Source organism: Tachysurus vachellii, chromosome 14 (assembly GCF_030014155.1).
Source record: "Tachysurus vachellii isolate PV-2020 chromosome 14, HZAU_Pvac_v1, whole genome shotgun sequence".
In the NCBI taxonomy this organism is placed as follows: domain Eukaryota; kingdom Metazoa; phylum Chordata; class Actinopteri; order Siluriformes; family Bagridae; genus Tachysurus; species Tachysurus vachellii.
In genome coordinates, this window is record NC_083473.1 from 16,372,055 (window position 1) to 16,394,756 (window position 22,702).

General features: G+C 36.1%; 3 protein-coding genes across 4 annotated transcripts; 2 read left to right on the plus strand and 1 right to left on the minus strand.

The window, feature by feature from the left end:
* Nucleotides 1-1,334: 1,334 nt before the first annotated feature.
* On the plus strand, nt 1,335-11,462 carry si:ch211-106e7.2 (uncharacterized). Of its 2 annotated transcripts, none has more exons than XM_060886095.1 (4): nt 1,335-1,507; nt 6,460-9,787; nt 9,892-9,942; nt 10,922-11,462. In XM_060886095.1, the coding sequence occupies exons 2-4, from the start codon at nt 6,481-6,483 to the stop codon at nt 11,053-11,055; spliced, it is 3,492 nt and encodes a 1,163-aa protein (XP_060742078.1). In that variant the 5' UTR covers nt 1,335-1,507; nt 6,460-6,480; the 3' UTR covers nt 11,056-11,462. The 2 variants fall into 2 exon arrangements, with proteins under 2 accessions (XP_060742078.1, XP_060742079.1); XM_060886096.1 differs by lacking the exon at nt 1,335-1,507 and adding an exon at nt 1,599-1,756.
* Nucleotides 11,463-11,751: 289 nt separating this feature from the next.
* amn1 (antagonist of mitotic exit network 1 homolog (S. cerevisiae)) lies at nt 11,752-19,051 on the plus strand. The gene is made up of 7 exons (XM_060886111.1): nt 11,752-11,935; nt 14,984-15,116; nt 15,892-16,021; nt 16,132-16,349; nt 17,826-17,882; nt 18,478-18,589; nt 18,689-19,051. The coding sequence occupies exons 1-7, from the start codon at nt 11,916-11,918 to the stop codon at nt 18,760-18,762; spliced, it is 744 nt and encodes a 247-aa protein (XP_060742094.1). The 5' UTR covers nt 11,752-11,915; the 3' UTR covers nt 18,763-19,051.
* A 194-nt stretch (nt 19,052-19,245) lies between these two features.
* etfbkmt (electron transfer flavoprotein subunit beta lysine methyltransferase) lies at nt 19,246-22,160 on the minus strand. Its single transcript, XM_060886110.1, has 3 exons — nt 21,745-22,160; nt 20,099-20,229; nt 19,246-19,995 (listed from the first exon to the last, which is right to left on the minus strand). Exons 1-3 carry the CDS (start codon nt 22,071-22,073, stop codon nt 19,646-19,648), a joined length of 810 nt encoding a protein of 269 aa, XP_060742093.1. The 5' UTR covers nt 22,074-22,160; the 3' UTR covers nt 19,246-19,645.
* Between the last annotated feature and the right edge of the window lie 542 nt (nt 22,161-22,702).

A 22,702-nucleotide genomic window follows, 5' to 3' on the forward strand; every position in this document is an offset into this window, starting at 1 on the left:
CGGCACTGGCCACACAGCCCCACAGCATGATGGAACCTCCACCAAATTTTACTGTGGGTAGCAAGTGTTTTTCTTGGAATGCTGTGTTATTTTGCCGCCATGCATAACGCCCCTTGTTATGACCAAATAACTCAATCTTTGTTCATATTCAGTCAAAGAGAACAACAACTTGCAATTGGCCACCTTAAATACCTCATGATTGGATGCGCCTGTCTATGAAGTTCAAGGCTTAATGAGCTCACCAAACCAATTGTGTGTTCCACTTAATCAGTGCCAAGTAGTTACAGGTATTCAAATCAACAAACTGGCAAGGGTGCCCAAATTTATGCACCTGTCTAATTTTGTTTTGATGCATATTGCGCAGTTTCTGTTAATCCAATAAACCTCATTTCACTACTGAAATATTACTGTGTCCTTCAGTTACTTAATAGATCAAAACAAAATTGCTGATCCAAACACCCAAACATTCATAAATGAAAATCATGGAAATTTTAAGGGGTTCCTAAACTTTTGCATATGACTATATATAAAAATGTGTATCATTATTTGTATTTTTTTTAAACAATGTGCACTGTGAAACATTCTCATTTTGTGTTGTGAAGACATCATAGTTATGTATGATTCACCATCCCTTTTCCATTCTAAATATTCTAAACATGGTAAAAATTAATACATTTTGAATGACATGCTTTACCTATGATCTGAAGTGAACTTTAGGTTTTCCCATAACCTATAAAAACCTATTAAATAAACCTTTATTGTGACGTCACAACACTGGATCCAGCACACTTTTGCCATCTGGCCGACGCTACAGAGCCCTGAGCACCAAAACGACCAGATATAGAAACAGTTTCTTCCCTCAGGCAATCCATCTGATGAACACTTAACATACATCTGATGAACACCTAACATACACAGAACAAACCCTATTCTTACATTGTCTACAAGTACGCATTTATATTTTATTTTTGCACATCTATATTTGAATTTGCACATCTTTACTTTAATTTGCACACTTATATTTCAATTTGCACATACAACTGTCTATTATTTATGTGTTCATGTCTTACCATTGCTATATGTTTACACTGTGGAGCTCCTGTACTAGAAAAAAATCCTCGTATGTGAAAACATACTTGGCAATTAAAGACCTTTCTGATTCTGATTCTGATTCTATATTTGTATTGGATCTTATTGGATGTGCTGCATTTGCTGGTAATTATCCACCACACTATATCAACTCTCAACCTAAAGAAGCAGATGTAGGAACGTTAACACGGGGGAAATGACATGACATTTGACGCCAGGACTTTTTGGTGAAATCTTGACTTGACTTGACTTCACAAGGTTGTAAATGATGTAATGAAGTGCCACTTCTAAGCGGTATGAGGCAGCAACACTCCACTCCACCGTTTAGCCTGTTTATAGGAGGAGGAGGAGAAGAAGACAAAAATCCGCCAGTCTGTTATGTTTGTCTATGGGTTTCCGATGAATTTTCGCTTTCAGGGTAAGTAGGTTTATACGTATTATATTATTACACATCATTATCGTTCTCTCACGCTCTCAGACGTTTTTTGTTTTTTTTTTAAAAGACGCATTTCAGCTCAATAAAGGAGCAAACGTTAGAAGTAAAAGTTTTTTAACGCATAACACGTGAGTAATCAGTGCATATTTAGCATTTAATGAAGTATTTAGCATTTCATATTGAGGAGTAGTAAAGACTACATCAGCAAAAACCTGGAAATATTGTTAAGAAGTAAGTTGTTGTTTTTCTTTCTGGTGCTTTTTATCTCTATTTGGTGAAATGAATAATGGTGTGTTAAAGCTTTTAAAGCTGGACGTGACTCAGGTCTGTAAACAAACCGCAGTTAGATTAGCAGCTAATGATCACTAACCACTTCATAACACTAACATACTAAGTTGCTCAGATCTTTGCCCATTTCCTGCTTCCAACACATCAAATTTGAGAAGAAACTGTTCACTTTGCTCTCACTTCTTAACAAGTACAAATAAAAAACAAGATAATCAAATGTTATTTCTGTCACCTATAAGTGGATTTTAATGTTATGGCTGATCTGTGTGTATGTGAATGGGTCTGTGCTTTTACCTTTTGTTTAGATATTTATGCATTTTTATGGATGTTTATAATATGTTAGTATTATGTGCTGGTGCAGAATCTGGAGACAGGTTTGAAAATTTTAATGAATTCAATTCAACTCAAATTTATTTGTATGGCACTTTTTACAATCAACATCGTCTCAAAGCAGCTTCACAGAACACAAACATAAAACAAAAGGTTATTATTATAAAGGTTATTATAAACACTTGCAGAGAAAGCGATACACACATTGTGACCCTGGAACAGCGTGTTCTGTGTTAGACTCAACAAGGACTTTTTTTTCCATTGTTGTCATATGTAAAGTCTCAGTAGTTCCAGGTTATTTATAGTGATTAAATCTCAAGTGGTATCTGTGGGGGGTTTTTTGTACCATCTGCTCAGCATTTGTGAAAAATATTCACTAGGTTGTATTGGTTATAGGATGAATAGTTTGTAAACCTGAACCTTGATTTGTCTGTCCTATAGAAATGCTTTTGAGTGCCTATAGAGTGACCGTATTAAAACCCCAACGTGAAAATGACAAATCATCATCTATCACCAGAACCAGTAGGTTTAGTAGGAATTTTAAAAACTTACCAAATACCTGAAAGTACCAGTAGCTACATGCTTTAGTTCCGTACACAGTGTTGTGTTGTGACATGGTGTGTGATTCTGTATGCTGAAGTGGTGTTTGTGATTCAATTCAGAGATAGACAAGTCAAGTCAAAAATATTTATTGTCATTCCAACCATATATAGCTGTTGCAGTACACAGTGAAATGAGACAATGTTTCTCCAGGACCAGGGTGCTACATAAAACAAAGAAAGAGCTATAAGGACTTAGTAAGTTAGTCCTAGATACATAAAGTGCATCTGTGCAACCTGGTGCAAACAGTGCAGGACAAGACAGAAAAAAGACAGTGCAGAACAAAAGACAGTGCAAACAATACACAAAAACAGTGCAGACCAGTGTAAATACTGTATGTTCAAACAATATTACGTGTGCAGAAATACTGGAATGAACATATTAGTATTATAGCAGCAGCTATATGAGGTATTGTGCAAAACAGCATGTGCAAAGAGCAAAAACAGTGTGCAAAAGAGCATGTAAAAATGGATGTGAAATTGGAAGAGTGTGTAATTGGTGTGGGTCATTGCAGTCTATACAGTTGATTGTGCATGTGTTTTTCTTCATATGTACAACTGTATATACACTCTTACACCCAGCTGGTAGAAGTATAGCGTGGAAGATGCACCTTCATGTGATGCTGGCAGGAAGTGATAGCATGGAGGAGTGGGGAATTCCTGAGGCCTTACAGAGGAGTTCCAGTAAAGCTGTTTGGTCTGTAGCCAAATGAGTCAGTTGATGACCTGGTGAAGATCTTATCCTAAATTATAACAGAAGCATAAGGCATAGAAGTAATGAGCATAAAAACCTATTACCAACTACTAACTTTGAGAACGAAACAATACTTTAAATGATGTAATAATACAGTACAAATAAGAGTGAAAAAGAAAACTTAAAGACTGCCAAACAGGGAGGTTTCCCAGGGAAAGTAAGCTCAGCTGGGTGTCCTATGAGAGAATGCTGAGTGGAGACCTGGGGTATTTATTTTTTTTTTAATACCAGAAAATAATCCTTTAAGCCAAAGACAGAGGACAATTGGGAACAGAAATAGCTGGGAGCAGAATATAAGAAAATAAATTTAAGACTGGAAGGAAAGACAATAAATATTATTTGGGATAACAGAGGCACATGGTATAAATACTGGAGAGTTTCAGAATGGGATCAGGTCATTGGGATCAGGGATGTCACAATCAACTCATGTCAGGTTGATTGTTTTTGCTTTTCTCATCCATGGTGTCTGAGTGTTTTTTTTTGGTAAAGTGTTTAGTGACAATTTGAAAGACACCCAGACACCATACACCCAGTGTCCCTGCAGATGTGACAGATTACACCGGATTATTTTCCCATTATATTTTAGTGAGAAACAGAAGGGGGAGGTTGGTGGTGGGATTGTAAGTGTGCCACCTAGTGAAATAGGCAGTTATGTGTTTTACATGTTTGTCATTACATTAAATATGATGTATTGTGCTGTTTTATAAAGTTTCTATTTCATGTGGGTTACTGATTGTTTTACAATTTTCCAATGATTAGATTATTTCTGGAATCAGCATACAGATTTTTTTAGGCAACAAAACATCTGTTAAATAACAGATTGATAAGATACAGAAGCTGTTGCTTGTTAGATGTGAGAACATGGTAGGTAGGGCTGTAGCTATCGAATATTTTAGTAATAGAGTATTCTACCGAAAATTTCATCGAGTAATCGGATAAAATGTATTTTTGCTTAATTAAAGAGCAATAGTAAATATACAAGAGAAAATAAGACGGGTCTCTTAAAATGAACAACTAATTGGTTTCCTTTTTTAGAAAAATAAACTTTTATTTTTTTAACTGCATAATATGCAATGCATACAACAATATTTTCTATCAAAAATAAACATTTAGATATTACCCATTGTTTCTCTGTCTGTACTTGTACTGTGAACAATGACAAAGTTGACTGAGAAGAATTAAGTACATTTAAGTGCCGCACATTCTGGGCTTTAAATGAACCCTTTTCTGAGATGCAAAAACAAAAAAATTAATTACTTTCAAATGACTTTTTTAAAGTATCAAAACTAAGGCATACATTAAAATAAATAAATAGTAATAATACAGGAATACTGCCTTAACATAAGCCTTTACTGGCTTCTTAAAATGCTTTGTGGTATTTAAGAGGCATCATATTTTGTGGTATCAAAATATAAAAGCAAGGCTCTCAAGTTTTGAAGACAGGCAAGCGTGACATCTCTTGGTTCCTGCCCGGTTCCATAGAGACAGCGGTGCGGACTGATACATTTTGGGCGCTGCAGCATATTAAATATATGATAAATAGTCAAAAGGTTTTTCTGCTCGAGAAATACGGTGTGTAGCGGGAGAGCGTGAGAAAAGACCCAAATGCGTGACTGTCACTCTCAATGCGTGACACTTGACAGCCCTGTAAAAGTCTCTCTCTCTCAACGTGTGTGTGCTTTAAAAGTCTTTAAAGGAACATGTGATTGCATGAAGAAAGGTAAACATATCAACATGCTCAGAACTGAGGCTTGCCCTGCGCTTTGAAGCATTGTTTCCTTTGGACATTTTCTGTCGTTTTCTCCTGTTTGTTTTGCTCATTGCCATTGTTATCGCGCCCTTCCATTTTGCAGCTCACACATGCACTCACACGCACTCACACACGCTCACACACACACACGCTCACACACGCACAGACGCACACACACACGCGTGAGCTTTAAAATGATTGAAAGAGGCTTCGAGGCAGAGGAATTTGCCTCGATAAATTTTTGTAATCGAGTTACTCGAGGAATCGTTTCAGCCCTAATGGAAGGTAACAAGTTTTATATAATTTAAGGCAAAATACAGCAGCAACAGTTCTGCTTTTTGAATGATCACGGATACGTAAGGTTAAAGTCTCTGTGAACCTTTGTTGTAGAGGTTACTGGTAAATGTACGTAACATTTAGGGCTGGGCATTAATTAATTAACACAGACAATTATTTAATAGCGCATTAACACTTTTTAAAAATGATTATTTTGAAAGTCTGTTGCTCATTGGCTCTGTATACACATACAGACAAACTGTGGGTCACAGGAGGGGTCTAATGTTGATCAGTTCTGGCTTTGGGCTAAGACTGCGGTAGTGCAGCAGTTTGTAGTTTATATTTATTGCATTAATGTTTAAGTTGAGATTTACAAGAAATATTTTGATTGCTACTATGTAAAGGGAACACTGCTGTAAAAAGCACCTTATTTGTTTTAAGTGATTGCAAACCAAATGTTATTGCACTTATGTTCTTATAGCAGTACTTTTAAAATATAAGTGTACAATATACTTCTTTTGAATTCATTATTGAATTTTATGCATTTTATGCTTAATTGCAGAAAGTCATGCGATTAATCGCAATTAAAATTTTAATCGTTGCCCAGCACTAATAACGATATATTAAATGGTTAAATTGAGAAGTCTTGAACCCATCAACCTGGCTGATATTGGAAATGATCAATGACAGGGTGGATTAAGACTGCATCGCTGTTAAATTCTGTTAAGTCTGTTAACTCAAAGAGATTAGCTGCAAAGCAAATCACAGGTTTATCTTAGTGCTATTATTTAAAAAAACAACAACTATATAATAGTTATAGACGTTTCTGTAAGAACATATTTATTTATGAAAGTTGTTTATTTATGGAATCATTATTTATTTGTAGATTTCAGTTTGTTGTCTACACAAATATCTAACTTCATGCCTTCTCTTTCAGCATGTCTATAGCTCCTAAAGCATGGAAAAACTTGCTGCGTCTGGAGATGGCACATCCGCTCATCTAAGCCAAACATCTAATTACATAACAGTACCTCTGGACACCATTATAAAGGACCAGAAAATCCTTTCTTATGGCGGATCAACAGCATTTAAAAGTGGCTGGAAACAAACATCCCCTTTGCAAACCAGCAACGAACAGATTTTGACACAAAATCAACAGAATAACGAATCTTACTTAAGACAATCTACAGTGTCATTTTATAGACCGACTGGACAGAGCGGGAATAGTTTTATACAAGTGCTCCCTAATGCCAACTATCCTCAGCACAAATCACAACTTTTCTGCTCAAATGCTAGACCACCAGAAATTTCTGCCACAGGTGAGAAAGTCTTGGATCGTCAATGGCCAATTCAGTCAAGTTCTTCATCCTTTGAATACCAAAAAGCATCTTTAGCCTTAAACACCACAAATAGCTCACAGCAGTCACATATTCCGAGTATGTTCATTCTGAATGCTAATAATCTCAGTGGAAGCTGGAAGAACAATCAATTCATTCAGCAACAGCATGTGAATATTACTAATAATTTACCTAAGGACTCCATCAGTCAGGGATTGCTCACTGGTTTTATTTTAGCACAAGCTCCTGTGATCACATTTCAACCTTTAACAAACAAAATCCGGACGAATGAAACACCACTTCATCAACAAAATGCTTGTATGCCAAAAGATATCTATCAGCAGAAGTATGCAACTCAGAAAGCTATCGCTGTTGTTACACCATTGACTCAAGCGGCAGTAGCAGGTGTTACGTTCTCAAATAACCTGGCCGAAGTGAAAGGGGGAGACCCTCAAGGAAGATCTGTATCAAATAAGAATGACCATCAACCTTACATACCACATACTTGCCAAACAACAAATGAAAGTGGTGCAAAAAGTTTGAATGATTCTACAATACAAACAAAGGAAATACAATCAAAATCAGTACTAGCCCCTAGACTTTTTCATTGTTTAAAGGATGATGGACCTGCTGAAAACAATAAACTTCCTGGTCTGAGTGAAAGATTGGCGTCAGTTTCTCTTAATAGTATGAGGGTACAGAGAAGGGAGGAGGTACAACAGCCTTCCACTGGCGATGACAGTAGTGTTAAACTTCTCCGTGACAGTGATGCTACGGTGATGAGCAGTAATTCTGTGGGCATGAACACGAGATTGGATGCTAGAATGGATACATTGTCTACCATACCTGTACAGGAGTGGTCTCTTCAGAGATTGCATGAGTCTATCACTCAAATGGAGCAGACACAAAAAAGTCAGCAGAAAGACTTACCTTGCGATAACCTCTTCGACGAGATTCTGAAGATGTATTGGAATGGAGATTATAAGAAATTGTGCAATGCTGCAAAATCAAACATTTATAAAGACATCATTAAAGAAGTCAGACTTAACTGCAGCACAGAAAATTCTGTAATACTCCAAGGAGTTTCAAGAGAGAGACTGAATGAAATTGCATCAAGCGTTCACATTTTAGAACATGGCACTGAATCACCTAAGATGGGGTACACATCATCCTGGTTAAATCTCACTGAGAATCTCCATGACATTGACAAGGAACATGGTTATCTTTCAACTTTAATGACTTTGCAGTCCAAAAATAAAATCGCTGCCAAGGAAGCGCCAGTAAGAGAGATGGAAAACAGGCCAGAGCTTTCAAAGGAAAAGTTAAAAGCATCTGATAAAGCACCGAGTGGAGGAGAGGAACAAAGGAAACCATTACCCCCTGAGCACCAACAGAACTCATGTGCTAAAGATGACAAAACAGTAAGAAAAGACCCAGTGGGTGTGAATGTTGAAAAGATGTGCTCTGAAAAAGTGATAGAAGGACAAAACAGTACAAATGTGAAAAGTGTGATTTCGGAAAGAGTACAATCAGAACAACCAAATAAAACAGTGGGTGAAAATCAGGCACCTTTGCTTACGCCGTCAGGTACAAAACCAATGATTTTGTTCAAACTCCTCAGCAGAGACACAACGCCTGTTTTAGACAAAGATGATTCTGTTAAGATGAGCATCCTTCCACTAGAGAAAGCAGAGGAGCCAAATGTAGATGTGGACAACATGATCAAAGAAGATGCACAACTTTTAACAGACAGCAGTCAAGTCACTGTTGAATTGTTTGAGGAGGATAAAAAATGCATAGACATGGAAATTAAATCAGATGAAATAAGCAAAGGAATTAAAATCAACTGGAAATTGGAGAAGTACTGTTGTCTTCCAAAATGGTTCCAGGTTTTGGGTTATAGAAATAGAGGACTTTGCAAGTGTGTAAAAAGATCTGAACTGAGTCATCATGCTGATGCCTCAGGCGAAGGTGTGAAGGAGGTTAATGCAGACAAGAACAGATATCCTTTCAACAAAGCTTGTAAGCGCACTGGTACTGACATTTGTGAGTTGAGGGATAGCAAACAGGCAAAAAATCACAAGAATGGACAAAAAATCTCATCTGTTACATCACCAGTTGTTGATGATGGAAGCATGGATGAGCTTGAGATTGTGGAGGTCATCACAAACTTTGAAGATGTAGTTAAATTGGCACATGCAATGTCTGAGCAGGTCAAAGAAATGCCACTTTTAACACATACATCACATGAGTCCACATCACGCAGAGATCACCACAAAGAGTGCAAGACAGGAGAAACAATAAGAAACCTTGTATTATTTGGCGCCTCGAATGTGAGACATGGGAAAAATATTTCTGGATTTATGTCATCGGATAAGGTGCATCTTCCACCAGAAACAGTTAACATACGAATAGGTTCTAATTGGAATGAAAACCCTAACAGTACTAAAAGTCCTAAAAGCCACACTTCAAAACAGCAAGTTTGGAATTCCTGGAAGAAGGCCCATGTTTTATCAGCGATGACTCCATACAGAAGGTCAAAGAAACAAAAACAGACAAAAGCCCCAGCATCAAAAAGTGATGAAAATACCTCCTGTTTGACATCAGCAGATAAACAGAAAAATACAGATGGAGATCAATCCATGAAAAAATCCAGGAAGAAAATCAGTTTGACCAGACAGGATCAAATAAGGAAGCTGAAACGAAATAAAATGTTGGCATCAACAAATCTCAAGAAAAGACGGAATTATGCACATCATGGGAGCAAACTTATGAAGTCCTCTTTTGATTCGGCTCAGGTCATTAATCCAAGTAAAAAGAAATTAAACACGGGTTTGGCCTTAAATTTTGGAGTTCTGCCAGAATCTTTCAACATATCAGATGACAGTTCCTCTGTGAAAGCCAGTCAATCTGCAAGTGCAGAAAGCAGTAAGTATTTTGTAGATATTTTATAGACTTTATACCTTCTGAGAGGATTTCTGAGAGGATTTTATGGCTACTTGTTTATATAACTTTATTTCTTTTATTGCTAGGTTCAAAAGATGAAACTGTGGTGAAAATCAAAAGGACGTGGGGCATGTCAGGTTATTATTGTTATTATTAATCAGTCAATTATTTAATTACAGGGTTTCCGCGGGGTCATAAAAAGTCATGAATTTAACAATAAGAATTTAAGGCCATAAAAAGACATAAAAACGTCCGGATTTTCCATACAAGGTCATAAAAAACATTTAAATTTACGTCTTAAATTGATATGCTCGTCCATTAATTTGTTCAATCAAAATGCGCTCGCGGCGGCAATGGCATTCATTTGTTTCGCCTGTTGTAGTTCTGTATGAGGAATCTGGGTGGTATCACACTGGTATCACAGCGTTCCAGAACTACAAGGTCCATGCGGCAGCATACAGACTTGTCGGAAGGACTTTCGCAGAAACCCGCGCGAACTCTGAACATACTGTATCATACTGAGTCACTGCTTAGTTTAATTGAAATCATCCTGGCTATCACAATGGGAAAATGTACCTTTAACGATCTGTGGCTCGAAGACGGTGCGTTTAGTAGCTGGCTCAAGCCCATCACTAACAATCAGTATCAAGCCTATTGCACTCTGTGTAAGAAGACGTTGGAGCTGTCTAGTTTAGAAAGTAATTGGAAAGCAATGCCATAAAATAATTGTTCATTTACAATGTTACTTTACAATGTTACAATTGTTAAGTGTTCCTGTGTTCTTGATACTCAAGAAAAAGAAGGCGAAGGTTTCAGTTTCTTAATCTTAAGTAAGAAATAATAGAATTACTCTTTAAATAATAAAACTTGTTACTTTCAATGAAAGTCAATAATAAAGACTTTTGAAAGGAATTTTAATGACTGAAGTTATTTATCGTAATTCGTGTAGGTCATAAATTCAAATCATAATGGTCATAAAAAGGTCTTAAAAAGTCTTAAATTTGACTGATTAAACCCTGCAGAAACCCTGTAATTAATTAATTAATTTATTTTTATTGTTGTTGTTGTTGTTGTTAAATAGTAGCTCATAGTTGACCTGTTCATTTTATATTTTAGGTACGTGGTGTGAAAGCCCCCGGAAGAAACAGTGCCTCAAATCAGTCCCTACCCTAACAAACTCATCCAAGATCAGCACATTCCAAGAGTTCAAAAAGAAATATGAAGAAAAAAGGCAGAAAATTCCAATCTAAATATTCTTTTAAATTCTATAAAAAGGATTTCATCAATGATGTTATTAAAAAACCCTTTTGGTCACGCTTTTGTACATAGTATGTGTAATTAACTAATTAACTAAACATCTCTTTCAATATATACAGGAAAATAATCACTTAACATAGTAATGCAACCCACCTCACTGAAACAGTGCTGCAGGGCATTATTATTTTATTTGACATTATTTGAAACTGAGCATCACCTGTCCATACTGCTGTTGAACATATATTTTGCAATTAATACTTGTTTAAATCAGTTATTCATACAGTTATAAGTTTACAGTTTCTTGTTTTGTATGATGTCATTATAAATATGTATATATATGTGTGTGTATATATGTATGTGTGTATATATATATGTATGTATAAATACATAAATACATCAATGTCCTGTGTGTGATACAAATAATTATTCAAAACTCAGAATGAGCCTTGGCAACTGATTTTCAGCAGGGTTTTAAGTCCAGCATCAATTTGGAATATTAATTTTATAGATGGCTTGTGTGTGTGTGTGTGTGTGTGTGTGTGTGTGTGTGTGTGTGTGTGTGTGTGTGTGTGTGTGTGTGTGTAGATGGATGGATGGATGGATAGATAGATAGATAGATAGATAGATAGAAAACTTTTATTTTGAAGTTTATTTTGAAATAGCTTCCTGTTAAAACCGGAAGTGGTGGTCTGGCGGGGTACCGGTGTAAACAATGTCCTGCTGATGGAATAATAATAATGATAATCTGTCCAGCGTGCGGACTGTGATGTACTTAGACTTTAGTAACATAAGTCTTTGTTCTTCAAGACTTTATACTTTTAGCTCTGCTCCGTGACTGTGACCGAGCTTACTGATGGATTCTTTATTAGATCTGTGAGTAACTTTAGCAGATAAGATTTTCTCTTCTAATCAGTTAACAAAACATTACACACGTACAGAACGTGCACGTTCGTGGGTGTGTGTGTGTATATTTTTCCACATTTTGACACGTTACAACCACAGACAGGTAGGATTTTATGTGATAGACCAACACAAAGTGGCACATAATTGTGAAGTGGAAGGAAAACGATAAATGGTGTAATTTTTTTATTTTTTTATTTTTTTTTTTTTACAAATAAATATCTGAAAAGTGTGGTGTGCATTTGTATTCAGCCCCACGGAGTCAATACTTTCTGGAACCACCTGCAATTACAGCTGCAAGTCTTTTGGGGTATGTCTCTACCAGCTTTGCACATCTAGAGAGTGAAATTTTTGCCCATTTTTCTTTGCAAAATAGCTCAAGCTCCGTCAGATTGGATGGGAAGAGTCTGTGAACAGTGATTTTCGAGTCTCACCACAGATTCTCAATTGGATTTAGGTCTGGACTTTGACTGGGCCATTCTAACACATGAATATGCTTTGACCTAAACCACTCCATTGTAGCTCTGGCTGTATGTTTAGGGTCATTGTCTTGCTGGAAGGTGAACCTTCACCCCAGTCTCAAGTCTTTTGCAGACTCTAACAGGTTTTCATCTAAGATTGCCCTGTATTTGGCTCCATCCATCTTCCCATCAACTCTGACCAGCTTCCCTGTCCCTGCTGAAGAAAAGCACCCCCACAACATGATGCTGCCACCACCATTGGATTTCTTATGGCTTTCTTTCAACAATGGCTTTCTTTTTGCCACTATTCCATAAAGACCATATTTGTAGAGTGCATGACTAATAGTTGTCCTGTGGACAGATTCTCCCACGTGTGGATCTCTTACCATGGGCCTCTTGGCTGCTTCTCTAATTAATGCTCTCCTTGCACGTCCTGTCAGTTTAGGTGGATGGCCATGTCTTGGTAGGCTTACAGTTGTGCCATACTCTTTCCATTTCCGGATGATGGATTGTACAGTGCTCCGTGAGATGTTCAAGGCTTGGGATATTAATTTATAACCTAACCCTGCTTTAAACTTCTCCACAACTTTATCCCTGACCTGTCTGGTGTGTTCTTTGGTCTTCATGATGCTGTTTGTTCACTAATGTTCTCTAACACACTTCTGAGGAACAGCTGTATTTATACTGAGATTAAATTACACACAGGTGCACAATATTTACTAATTAGGTGACTTCTGAAAGCAGTTGGTTTCACTGGAGTTTAGTTAGAGGTATCAGAGTAAAGGGGGCTGAATACAAATGCACACCACACTTTTCAGATATTTATTTGTAAAAAAAAAAATTTGAACATCATTTATAATTTTCATTCCACTTTCTTTTGGTCTATTTCAGAAAATCCCAATAAAATACATTTTTCTTTGTGGTTGTAAAATTGTCAAAATGTGGAAAAGTTCAGTGGGTATGAATACTTTTGCAAGGCACTGTGTGTATATATGTATATATATATATATATATATATATATATATATATATATATATATATATATATATATATATATATATACATATCGTCGCTGTCGGGTGGAATCCTCGTATCTAAAAAAACATTATTTTTCAGGAAATTTAAAAAATGCCGTATTTTTTTGAGTTATTAAACATTGTATCGTTAAAGTTGTTATTATACCTTATATTGATATCATATACTGTTGTGTACCAACATTAACACAACATTTTCCCAAAGTCACGTTTTATCGGACATACAAGCTTTATGACTTGGGAGCAGGGAGATATGAGATTATGCTGTCATTGATAAGAACGGTACGGACACAGACGTCGCTGCTGCCAGCAGTGTTCAATAAAGTCTGCGGTCACGTTGAGCCTTTTGACAAGAGACAAGGCTTCAATAGTTAACCAAAGCTAATGACTGTAGTTACATACATCTTCCTAAACTCTATTTTAAAGGTTTAAGAGCTATAAGTGATGCAATACAAAACACGATAAACTGATTAGGCTGTCTAATAGGTGGAAATTAGTCTAATCTGCTCGCAAACTTACCTTCGTGGCTCATGGGTTTCTTTCTGCACAGAAGCATTACAGCTATCGATTTTTAACAAAACAGACCTACTCAAATGTATCTAACCTAACTATTTTCACTTGTTAGTGTCCAAAAAACAGTGTTTTACATGCACAGTGCCAAGAGAGGCATTGTCTATAAGTAGGCTGACTTAAAGACATCATAATAAAAACAATAATTTAATAGTGGTATCCAAAACATTCAATTTAATTCAAATATTATATTATAAAAAAAAACATTTTAAAACGTCAATGAACATGTATAATAAGCAGTAATAAATAGTAATAAATAGATATTTAAAATACATCAATAACACAGATAAACATAGATAAAATCATAGTTAAAGGAATAGTTCACCCAAAAAAATAAAATTAATAAAAGGTCAAATTATCGTTTCACTACGTTATACGGCATGTTTACGTATAATAACGAGGCAAAAAGCCAGCCAGCTTGCTTAAAGTGATGAGCATGACGGCAAAGGCAGCTACTTGTTGAACATAACGGTTTGCCTTGACATTGTAAGATACAATCTTATCTGCAATGCACAGGGTTTAGTCCACGTTGCAGTGGATTGTCTTGCGCTAAATTTCTGTCCTCAGACGAGCACCAGAACTAGCTGGGGTCAAGATTTTTTTTTTCTTTGAGCCCCACGAAAATCACTTTAGATGTCACTTTAAGACGTGTTGATTCGTTGCGATTCTTAATCTTGAGGAGAAATATGTCGCAAAGCTCTCCCGCGGAGTGAAGAAGAGGTGGAGTTGCGAAGTTTCTCAGACAGTTGAAGTGTCCAATGGAGTTGAGATCAAGCTATTTTCATAACCAAGCTTTAGATTGGTTAATAACTTTTAAAAATAACAGGGACTGATCAATAGCATCGATATGTGAAAAAATATGAAATTGACAAAATTTGGACATACGAGGTTTATATATATATTTTATATATATATTGTGTGTGTATGTGTGTGTGTACGGATGTGTGTACTGCAGGAGTGCAGAGCGCGTGGCTCAGTATGCAGACCGCTATATTGAGTGCATTAGGACTTTACCGTTCAGCATCAAGGACAAACTGCTACGAATAATGACAGCTAAAGGCTCTGTAACAGATTCCAATATAAGTCAGGTAAAAACAGTGGTATTATGCATGAATATTTTTTATGCTGATTGAGTACTTCATGCCTTTGGCCAGATTTTCCACAGGTGTGTTTACTTTCTGCTTACTTACATTTTACTTGTTCATATAACTTGGAAAGCATGTAGAGTAATATAAAAGAAAATGGAATACGCAATTGATTACATGTGTGTGAGTCAGAGAAAACCATTTTATAGACTACACTTTATTGTCCCCTGTACTGTAGATTGGTGGGAATGGGGCTTGAAAGGAAAAAATAAATCACATGAAAATAATGTCAGTCATGTTCATAGGCCTTCACATTCTCCAGGTCTCATTTCAGCTGAACACCTAAGGGGGGATTGTCGGTCTAGACAGCACTGTCTGTTATCAAGAGAAATGGCGTTCATCTCTCCAGTTGCCCTCCAATGGCCCCAAAACATGCTAGTATTTTTCCCCCATTAATTTGTCACCACTGTAACATATAACCTTGATAGTTCAACTTGGTGATTTCAAACTGTGGACCTAATGCTAAATTTAATAGAAGTAAATATATGTCTAGGTGAATACTGGATGTGTACAGGTGTGAAACCTTTTCACAGCTGCTTCTTGATATCACCAGTTCTGCTGCTCTTCTAAGGTTCTCCTAAAGAAGTTATGTAGTCTCTTGAATAAGGGGTGATGCAACTCTTTTCACTTGGATGTCCTGCTAGTTAGAATGATCTAGAACAATAAAAACAACTCATTCTTTCATTATTTGTGGCTTAATAATCGAAAATGTTTGCAGTTCTTGCATGCAGGAACTCGTACTCTCGATCTGCAGAACTGCACGGTTTCAGACTCTGCTCTCCGACAAATCCACTGTCAGCAACTAGAGTCTATAATACTAATAGGATGTGTGAACATCACATCAGAAGGTATGATTTAGTGCAGAATTATGTAGAGGGTTCTGTTTTTAGACTAATGATTATAGTAATACTACTATTACTGATGAAAATAATAATGATATTGATAATAATGTGCTTAGGTCTGGACTCCTTGGCCTCACACTGTGCGGGTCTTAAGATAGCTGACCTCTCTGGGTGTGCGGCTGTAACTGACTCAGGTTTACGAGCGCTGGCACGGAGCTGTAAGAGGCTAGAGGTTATATCGCTCTGTGAATGCCCTGCAATCAGTGATGAAGCTCTGATCGAGCTAGGGGCTAACTGCAGTTGTCTGTACAGCATCGATTTTAGTGGAACAGAGGTAAGTAACATGATCTAAAAGTGCAGTCTAGGAAGCTACACAATTGTTCTAACAATACAAAATTTTTTTGCAGTCATATTTTTGCATTTTCTTGTGGCCACCTAAAACAGTGACTGGCACCGCATGTTAAAGTTGCTGATACCACTTATACAGTCCGTTAGTACTTAAATTGGAAAAGAAGACAAGACCAAGTGCTCATTTGTTCTGAAATTGCCAGCAGTTTAGAAAGTGGTGCTAATAGAATTGGTTATAGGTATGAATATTGATTGAGAAGAAGAGCAGTGCACACACAAGATTCTACACACATCATTATTATTAAATAATCATTCATACTCCTGTGACTCTTATTTATACTTATGTCTGGGGTATAGAAAAGTAGCTAAATCCTGTTCTTCCCAATACCATAGAGAACACTTTTAATTAAGATTCATAAAAAATTCAGAAACAGAATCACTTTGTTCACCAAATGTACAAATTACAGTTCAGACATACAATGTGCAAACGGGCAAAATATGTAAACACACAGATGTGCAGACATTAAATATTGTATAATAAACAATAAAATTCTACTTCTATTTGTCAACTAGAATTCTAATTCTATTTGTCAATACATGTCCTGAAATACTTAAAAAATGTATAAAAGAATCTGAGATAAGATTCTAAAAAAGGTACAATATAGAATAATAAGGAAAGAAATGCAGTCTGTTGCACAGTAAAGTGGGAGCTGTACAAGGTAAAATAAAAATAATGGATAAAATATGGGAAAAGAGAGAAGAATATCTGAACACAATTACTGATGATGATGTGGTAAAAAGTATATGAATATACTATTGAGTATAGTGCACATTGGGTACAATACAATACACCATATTCAGTACAGCTTGGTAAAGGCCAGTACTGCTTATTTTTATACATGGCTTGTTTTATGGTTTTTTACCTTTACCTCTGATGCTGATGCTACAGGACATGAGTAGTTATGGTGAACTCCCATCTTTTTAGCCAGTATCCCAAAACGTTTAACCACTTCCCACAACAGCAAGCACCACTGGGAAATCAATGTTCTTATGTTGTGTCCTTCAGAACCAGTACAATTTACCTGAGGTGTAAAATAGATATTTCCCTAAAGTATGTAAGATACATGGTGACTTTTTTCAGCTGTGTGCATAATTTTCTGCAGTCTGGCTTTTAAGTACGAGGAGGCAATTAAAGTAATAAAAAACAGTAATATAACTAAACTTTACTTATCTTGGGTACATGTTTTGTCAAATTTCTATTTAATTCGCTTCCAGTCAATATTTTTGAAAAAATGACCCCCATCATGTTCAAGCCTCTGATGTAGTGCTGACTTTCAGTGATATGCACTGAGACAAGATGTTTTCTAACCTTTCAGTGGTATTCTAAAAAGAAATTATTCTTGGAAAAAAAACGTGTGTAGTATAAGTGTAACTGTATTATCACTTGACATGCTCCTGACAGGTCACTGACGAAGGTGTTATTGGTCTTGCGACTGGAGTGTGCTGCCAGAGCTTAAAGGTAATGTGTGTATTCACTGGTATTTATTGTGTTTTTTGCTATAGGAAATTATAAAGACAAAGTTTTATTTGTTCTCAGTAACAAGCTGAATTTTTTCGCTGTATTAGAATTAAGTGAAAGTATGCTACATTCATACATACATCAGTTTTATCCCTGCAATTTACCAGTATGTTTTACTACTTCTTGTTGCCATAGTAATAAAGTTCATCTAGTTTTATATATAAAACTGTGGCGCATTTATATATAAAATTAACCAGGGTATATATATGCATCAAATTATAAAGATGTACTAGTTGTCTGTTTATTGCTGCTATTAAAATATGTAAGTGAGAACAGGCGTTTCTATTATATTAAATGTATAAACTCATCAAACTTATGTAAAAAAAAAATAATTGTTTACAGGTTGCTGTGGATTACAGGGAATTATAAACTTCAGGATGTGTTGCATTTTTCACCTCTGTATAGTAGCATTTACCCTGTTACTACCAAACCATATATAAAGAGCCCTAAAAACATGTCAAAAAGATTGATGCCTTGGTTGATGCTTTTATTCCACTCCAACTTGCTTCATCTATACTTATTCTCTATTTTAAAGGAGTTACAGATGGTACGGTGCCGAAACCTAACAGACAAGGCTGTGACTACTGTTCTGTCAAACTGTGACAACATCAGAATTTTCCATTTTCACGGCTGTCCCCTCATGACAGGTATATTAAAGTATTAGTCCTCTACAAACAGACCAGTTTGATATACGTGACAGCCTTCTTACTCTTTGTCCCTGAAACTATCTTTGGTTTGTATTTTAGACAAATCCAGAGAGGCACTTCATAACTTTATCGGTCCTAATAAGATTCAACAGGTCTCCTGGACTGTGTACTGAGTCTGCACTGAGTTTGGGTTCATCTACATACCTGTTACTGAGTATGGAAAGCTACAGTGGAAAAACACATAGTAAACACATGCTAAATCAGTTTAAAAAGCCTAAACCAACACATACTACAAGATTACAGTTTGTGCTCCGGGCTGTTAAAACCAGCCACAGTTCAAATGAAACACGCGAGTGTATAACTTAAGGAATTTCAGTTATGTTCATGTTAAATGTTGATAGCAATATTCATGCTAAATGTTTGTACATTTATTTATTTTATAATAACTGTATGAAGCACTTTTGGGATGTAAGAACTCTGTAATAATTCTTATTAATGTCTATTTATTAATAAAATTATTGATGAAATGATCATTGGTCATATTCATCATATCTGTACTCAAATTATGGTTGTGATCTGTCAATACAAATGTATTAAGTAAATACATTTCTTCATATCATATTAATTAAATACAAAAATCACAGAAACACAATTGGTGAATTCTGAACAGGTTTATGTTTAAAATGTACAAAATGATTTGTTGTGAACTGAAAAAAAAAAATAAGCCATGAGAGAGCGAGGAGACAGAAAAAAACAGAGATTCGTGCATTTTCTCTAAACTAAATGATGGTTATTTTCTAGAAGAGTAATCTGTTTTTGAGTGAATGGTTCTTACTTGACCAGTTTCTTGAATGAAGTGGAGTCTTCTTTTCCTGTCTGCACATTTGGAAACCTTCATAATTACTCAAGCAATCTTATGGGGGGAAAAAAATTCAAAACATCTTTCATTTTAGATCTGGGGTGAAAATCCTACAAACACTGCTTTCTCACAGTACCCTATCAACTCAAGTAAAATGAGTATGAAGTGTCAGTGTCTGGTTATTTAATTTGAGTAGTTTAGTAATCCGGTCTGTAACACCAGACTGTGCTATTCGTCAGTCCGTAATTTTCCTCTCGGACTGAGTCAGGTAACTCGAAATGAGCTTGTTCATACAACAGTGTCTTGATGTCATGGCTCTCAAACTGAGCCCGTCCTGGGTCTCCGATAAGGATCTGTGTTCTGTGAAGTTTGACACATTTGTTGAGCCACTTATGTAAGCTGTCTGTAAGAGTCTCATCATAGAACATGTCTCCCAGCAGGATGAGGTCCCAATTCTCAGGTTCTGAACCGATTAGATTCTGAGTCACACAAGGCAAGGGCTCTAAACCGTTCAGCTCACAGTTCATTTTTGTGGCAACTGCAGCAACTGCAAAACAACAGCAACTATACAAAATACTCTTCATATAGACTTTTTATATATTTATAGATTTCCTTGTTTTTTTTTTGTGCATGTAACATGAATGTCTTACTTGGATCAATGTCATTGGCCACCACATGAGCAGCACCACTAAGTTTAGCAGCAATAGCAGATGCACCACAGCCACATCCAAGATCCAGCACTTTTCTACCTACTGACAGTCCTGGATTGTTTAGAAGATACCTAAAAAATAAATCAATAGAACGCTTTATATTAAATATTTTTTAATCAAGGTTCTGAACCTCTTTCAGCTCCTCCCTTCTGGCAGGCGCAACAGAGCTTTGCTTATCAAAACTGCCAGACACAGGAACGGTTTCTTTCCCCCAGACAATCACCCTGATTAACAACTCACCATAATTATATTCCCTGCTTCATATCTACAAGTACTGCATTATCAGAACTGTCATTCATCACATCATCCGTATACGTTACACACACTACTGCTGCTATATATTGTACAAAAAGCATAATATTGCACAATACGGTTATTACTACGCACTTCTCACACTTTATGTCCATAACTGATCAGTCATATATTCTGTATTCATATATAATACTCGTACTGTCTATATTGTCTCACATTTTTACATTTACAGCATTTAGCAGACGCCCTTATCCAGAGCGACTTACATTTTTATCTTATTTTATACAACAATTGAGGGTTAAGGGCCTTGCTCAGTGGCAGAATCAAACTCACAATCTTCCGATCGGTAATCCAGCACAAAATATCTTGTATAGTCTGTTGTGTCTTGTATAGTTTGTTGTGTCTTTTATAGTATGTTGTGTCTTGTCTTGTATAGTCTGTTGTGTTTTGTCTTGTATAGTCTGTTGTGTCTTGTCTTGTATAGTCTGTTGTGTCTTGTATAGTCTGTTGTGTTTTGTCTTGTATAGTTTGTTGTTTTGTCTTGTATAGTTTGTTGTGTTTTGTCTTGTATAGTTTGTTGTTTTGTCTTGTATAGGCTGTTGTGTTTTGTCTTGTATAGTTTGTTGTTTTGTCTTGTATAGGCTGTTGTGTTTTGTCTTGTATAGTTTGTTGTTTTGTCTTGTATAGTTTGTTGTGTTTTGTCTTGTATAGTCTGTTGTGTCTTGTCTTGTATAGTCTGTTGTGTTGTGTCTTGTATAGTCTGTTTTGTCTTGTATAGTCTGTTGTGTCTTGTATAGTCTGTTGTGTTTTGTCTTGTATAGTTTGTTGTTTTGTCTTGTATAGTTTGTTGTGTTTTGTCTTGTAGTCTGTTTTCTTGTATAGTCTGTTGTGTTTTGTCTTGTATAATCTGTTGTGTCTTGTATAGTCTGTTGTGTTTTGTCTTGTATAGTTTGTTGTTTTGTCTTGTATAGTTTGTTGTGTTTTGTCTTGTCTTGTATAGTCTGTTGTGTCTTGTACAGATTGTTTTGTTCGTGCTGTTTTGTCTTGTGTAGTCTGTTTTGTCTTGTGTAGTCTGTTTTGTCTTGTGTAGTCTGTTTTGTCTTGTGTAGTCTGTTTTGTCTTGCTGTCTTGTCTTGTATAATCCAAGCTAAATGTATAGTACATTTTGAGAGTCACAAACAGCTGGAACCAAATTCCTTGTGTGTGTTAACAGGCCAATAAACCTGATTCTGATTACTTACTGTCACAATGCAATTATCAGAGCACTACAACGTAAACTGTACGTTAACAGTAGTGAAGCCAGCAGTGTTTACATATTACAGTAACATCATTACCTGCTCACTGCCTGTCCCCCAGGCCAGTATATCGCCCAAAAGGGATCAGGAAATGGCCACAACTCTGGTCTCTCCGTCCAGAAACGACATTTCACTGTAAAGAGTCTTAAAGAGATCTCAGGTGTTAAACTTTGACCTTTGACTATCTCAGTGTTTTCTGCAATAAACCTCTTTATTTTATTTTCTGTGTTGCATTTCATATATTGTCGAATGTTTCTTCGGTGAATAATCTGGATAGATTTACTCAGCACGTCTTTACCACATAAACATATAAAGAGTCCTCGGTTCATATCTATAAACAGTCCAGTAAGTCCACAACACGACACCATTTAATGACTAAACAATATTTTGTACAGTAATCCTTAAAATAATATAAACTACAGATATGCTCAACTGTTACAGCGTCCTCTGTAAAAAAAAAAACAAAAAAAAAAAAACGCGCATGCGCAAATATAACCCCTCAAAAAAAGCTTCCTCTTCTTCTTCATGGCTGTTGTTTCACCATTTTATTGTGCTTTACCGCCATCTACTGATCTGACAGATTTACATTGTTAACTGAAGCTACACTATCCACCTTCCTTGTCCTATTTCTAATTGCACTTTGATGACCTTTGAACTTTATATAAAACACACAACACTAAGGTTTTTTGTAGATTTTTATCTACTGTGACTTGATTGGATGGATGTTTTACTTAGTTTTATATGTAATGTAATTCATTTTATTAGCCAGTTATTACACTCATATATGCAGTGTAGTAAAACTTAAACTTGGTTTGGGTTTATAAAGGATTTATACCTCAGCTAGCAGGAAGACTACACAGTACAGTATAAATACACATATAAATCAGTATTATAATATACCTATTATACCTGTAAGCGCTCCAGCAGTTCCTCCTCGGCACTGAACACCAGCTCCTCAAGCAGCTTCACAGACTCTTCTTCTCCTTAGTCTACCTAT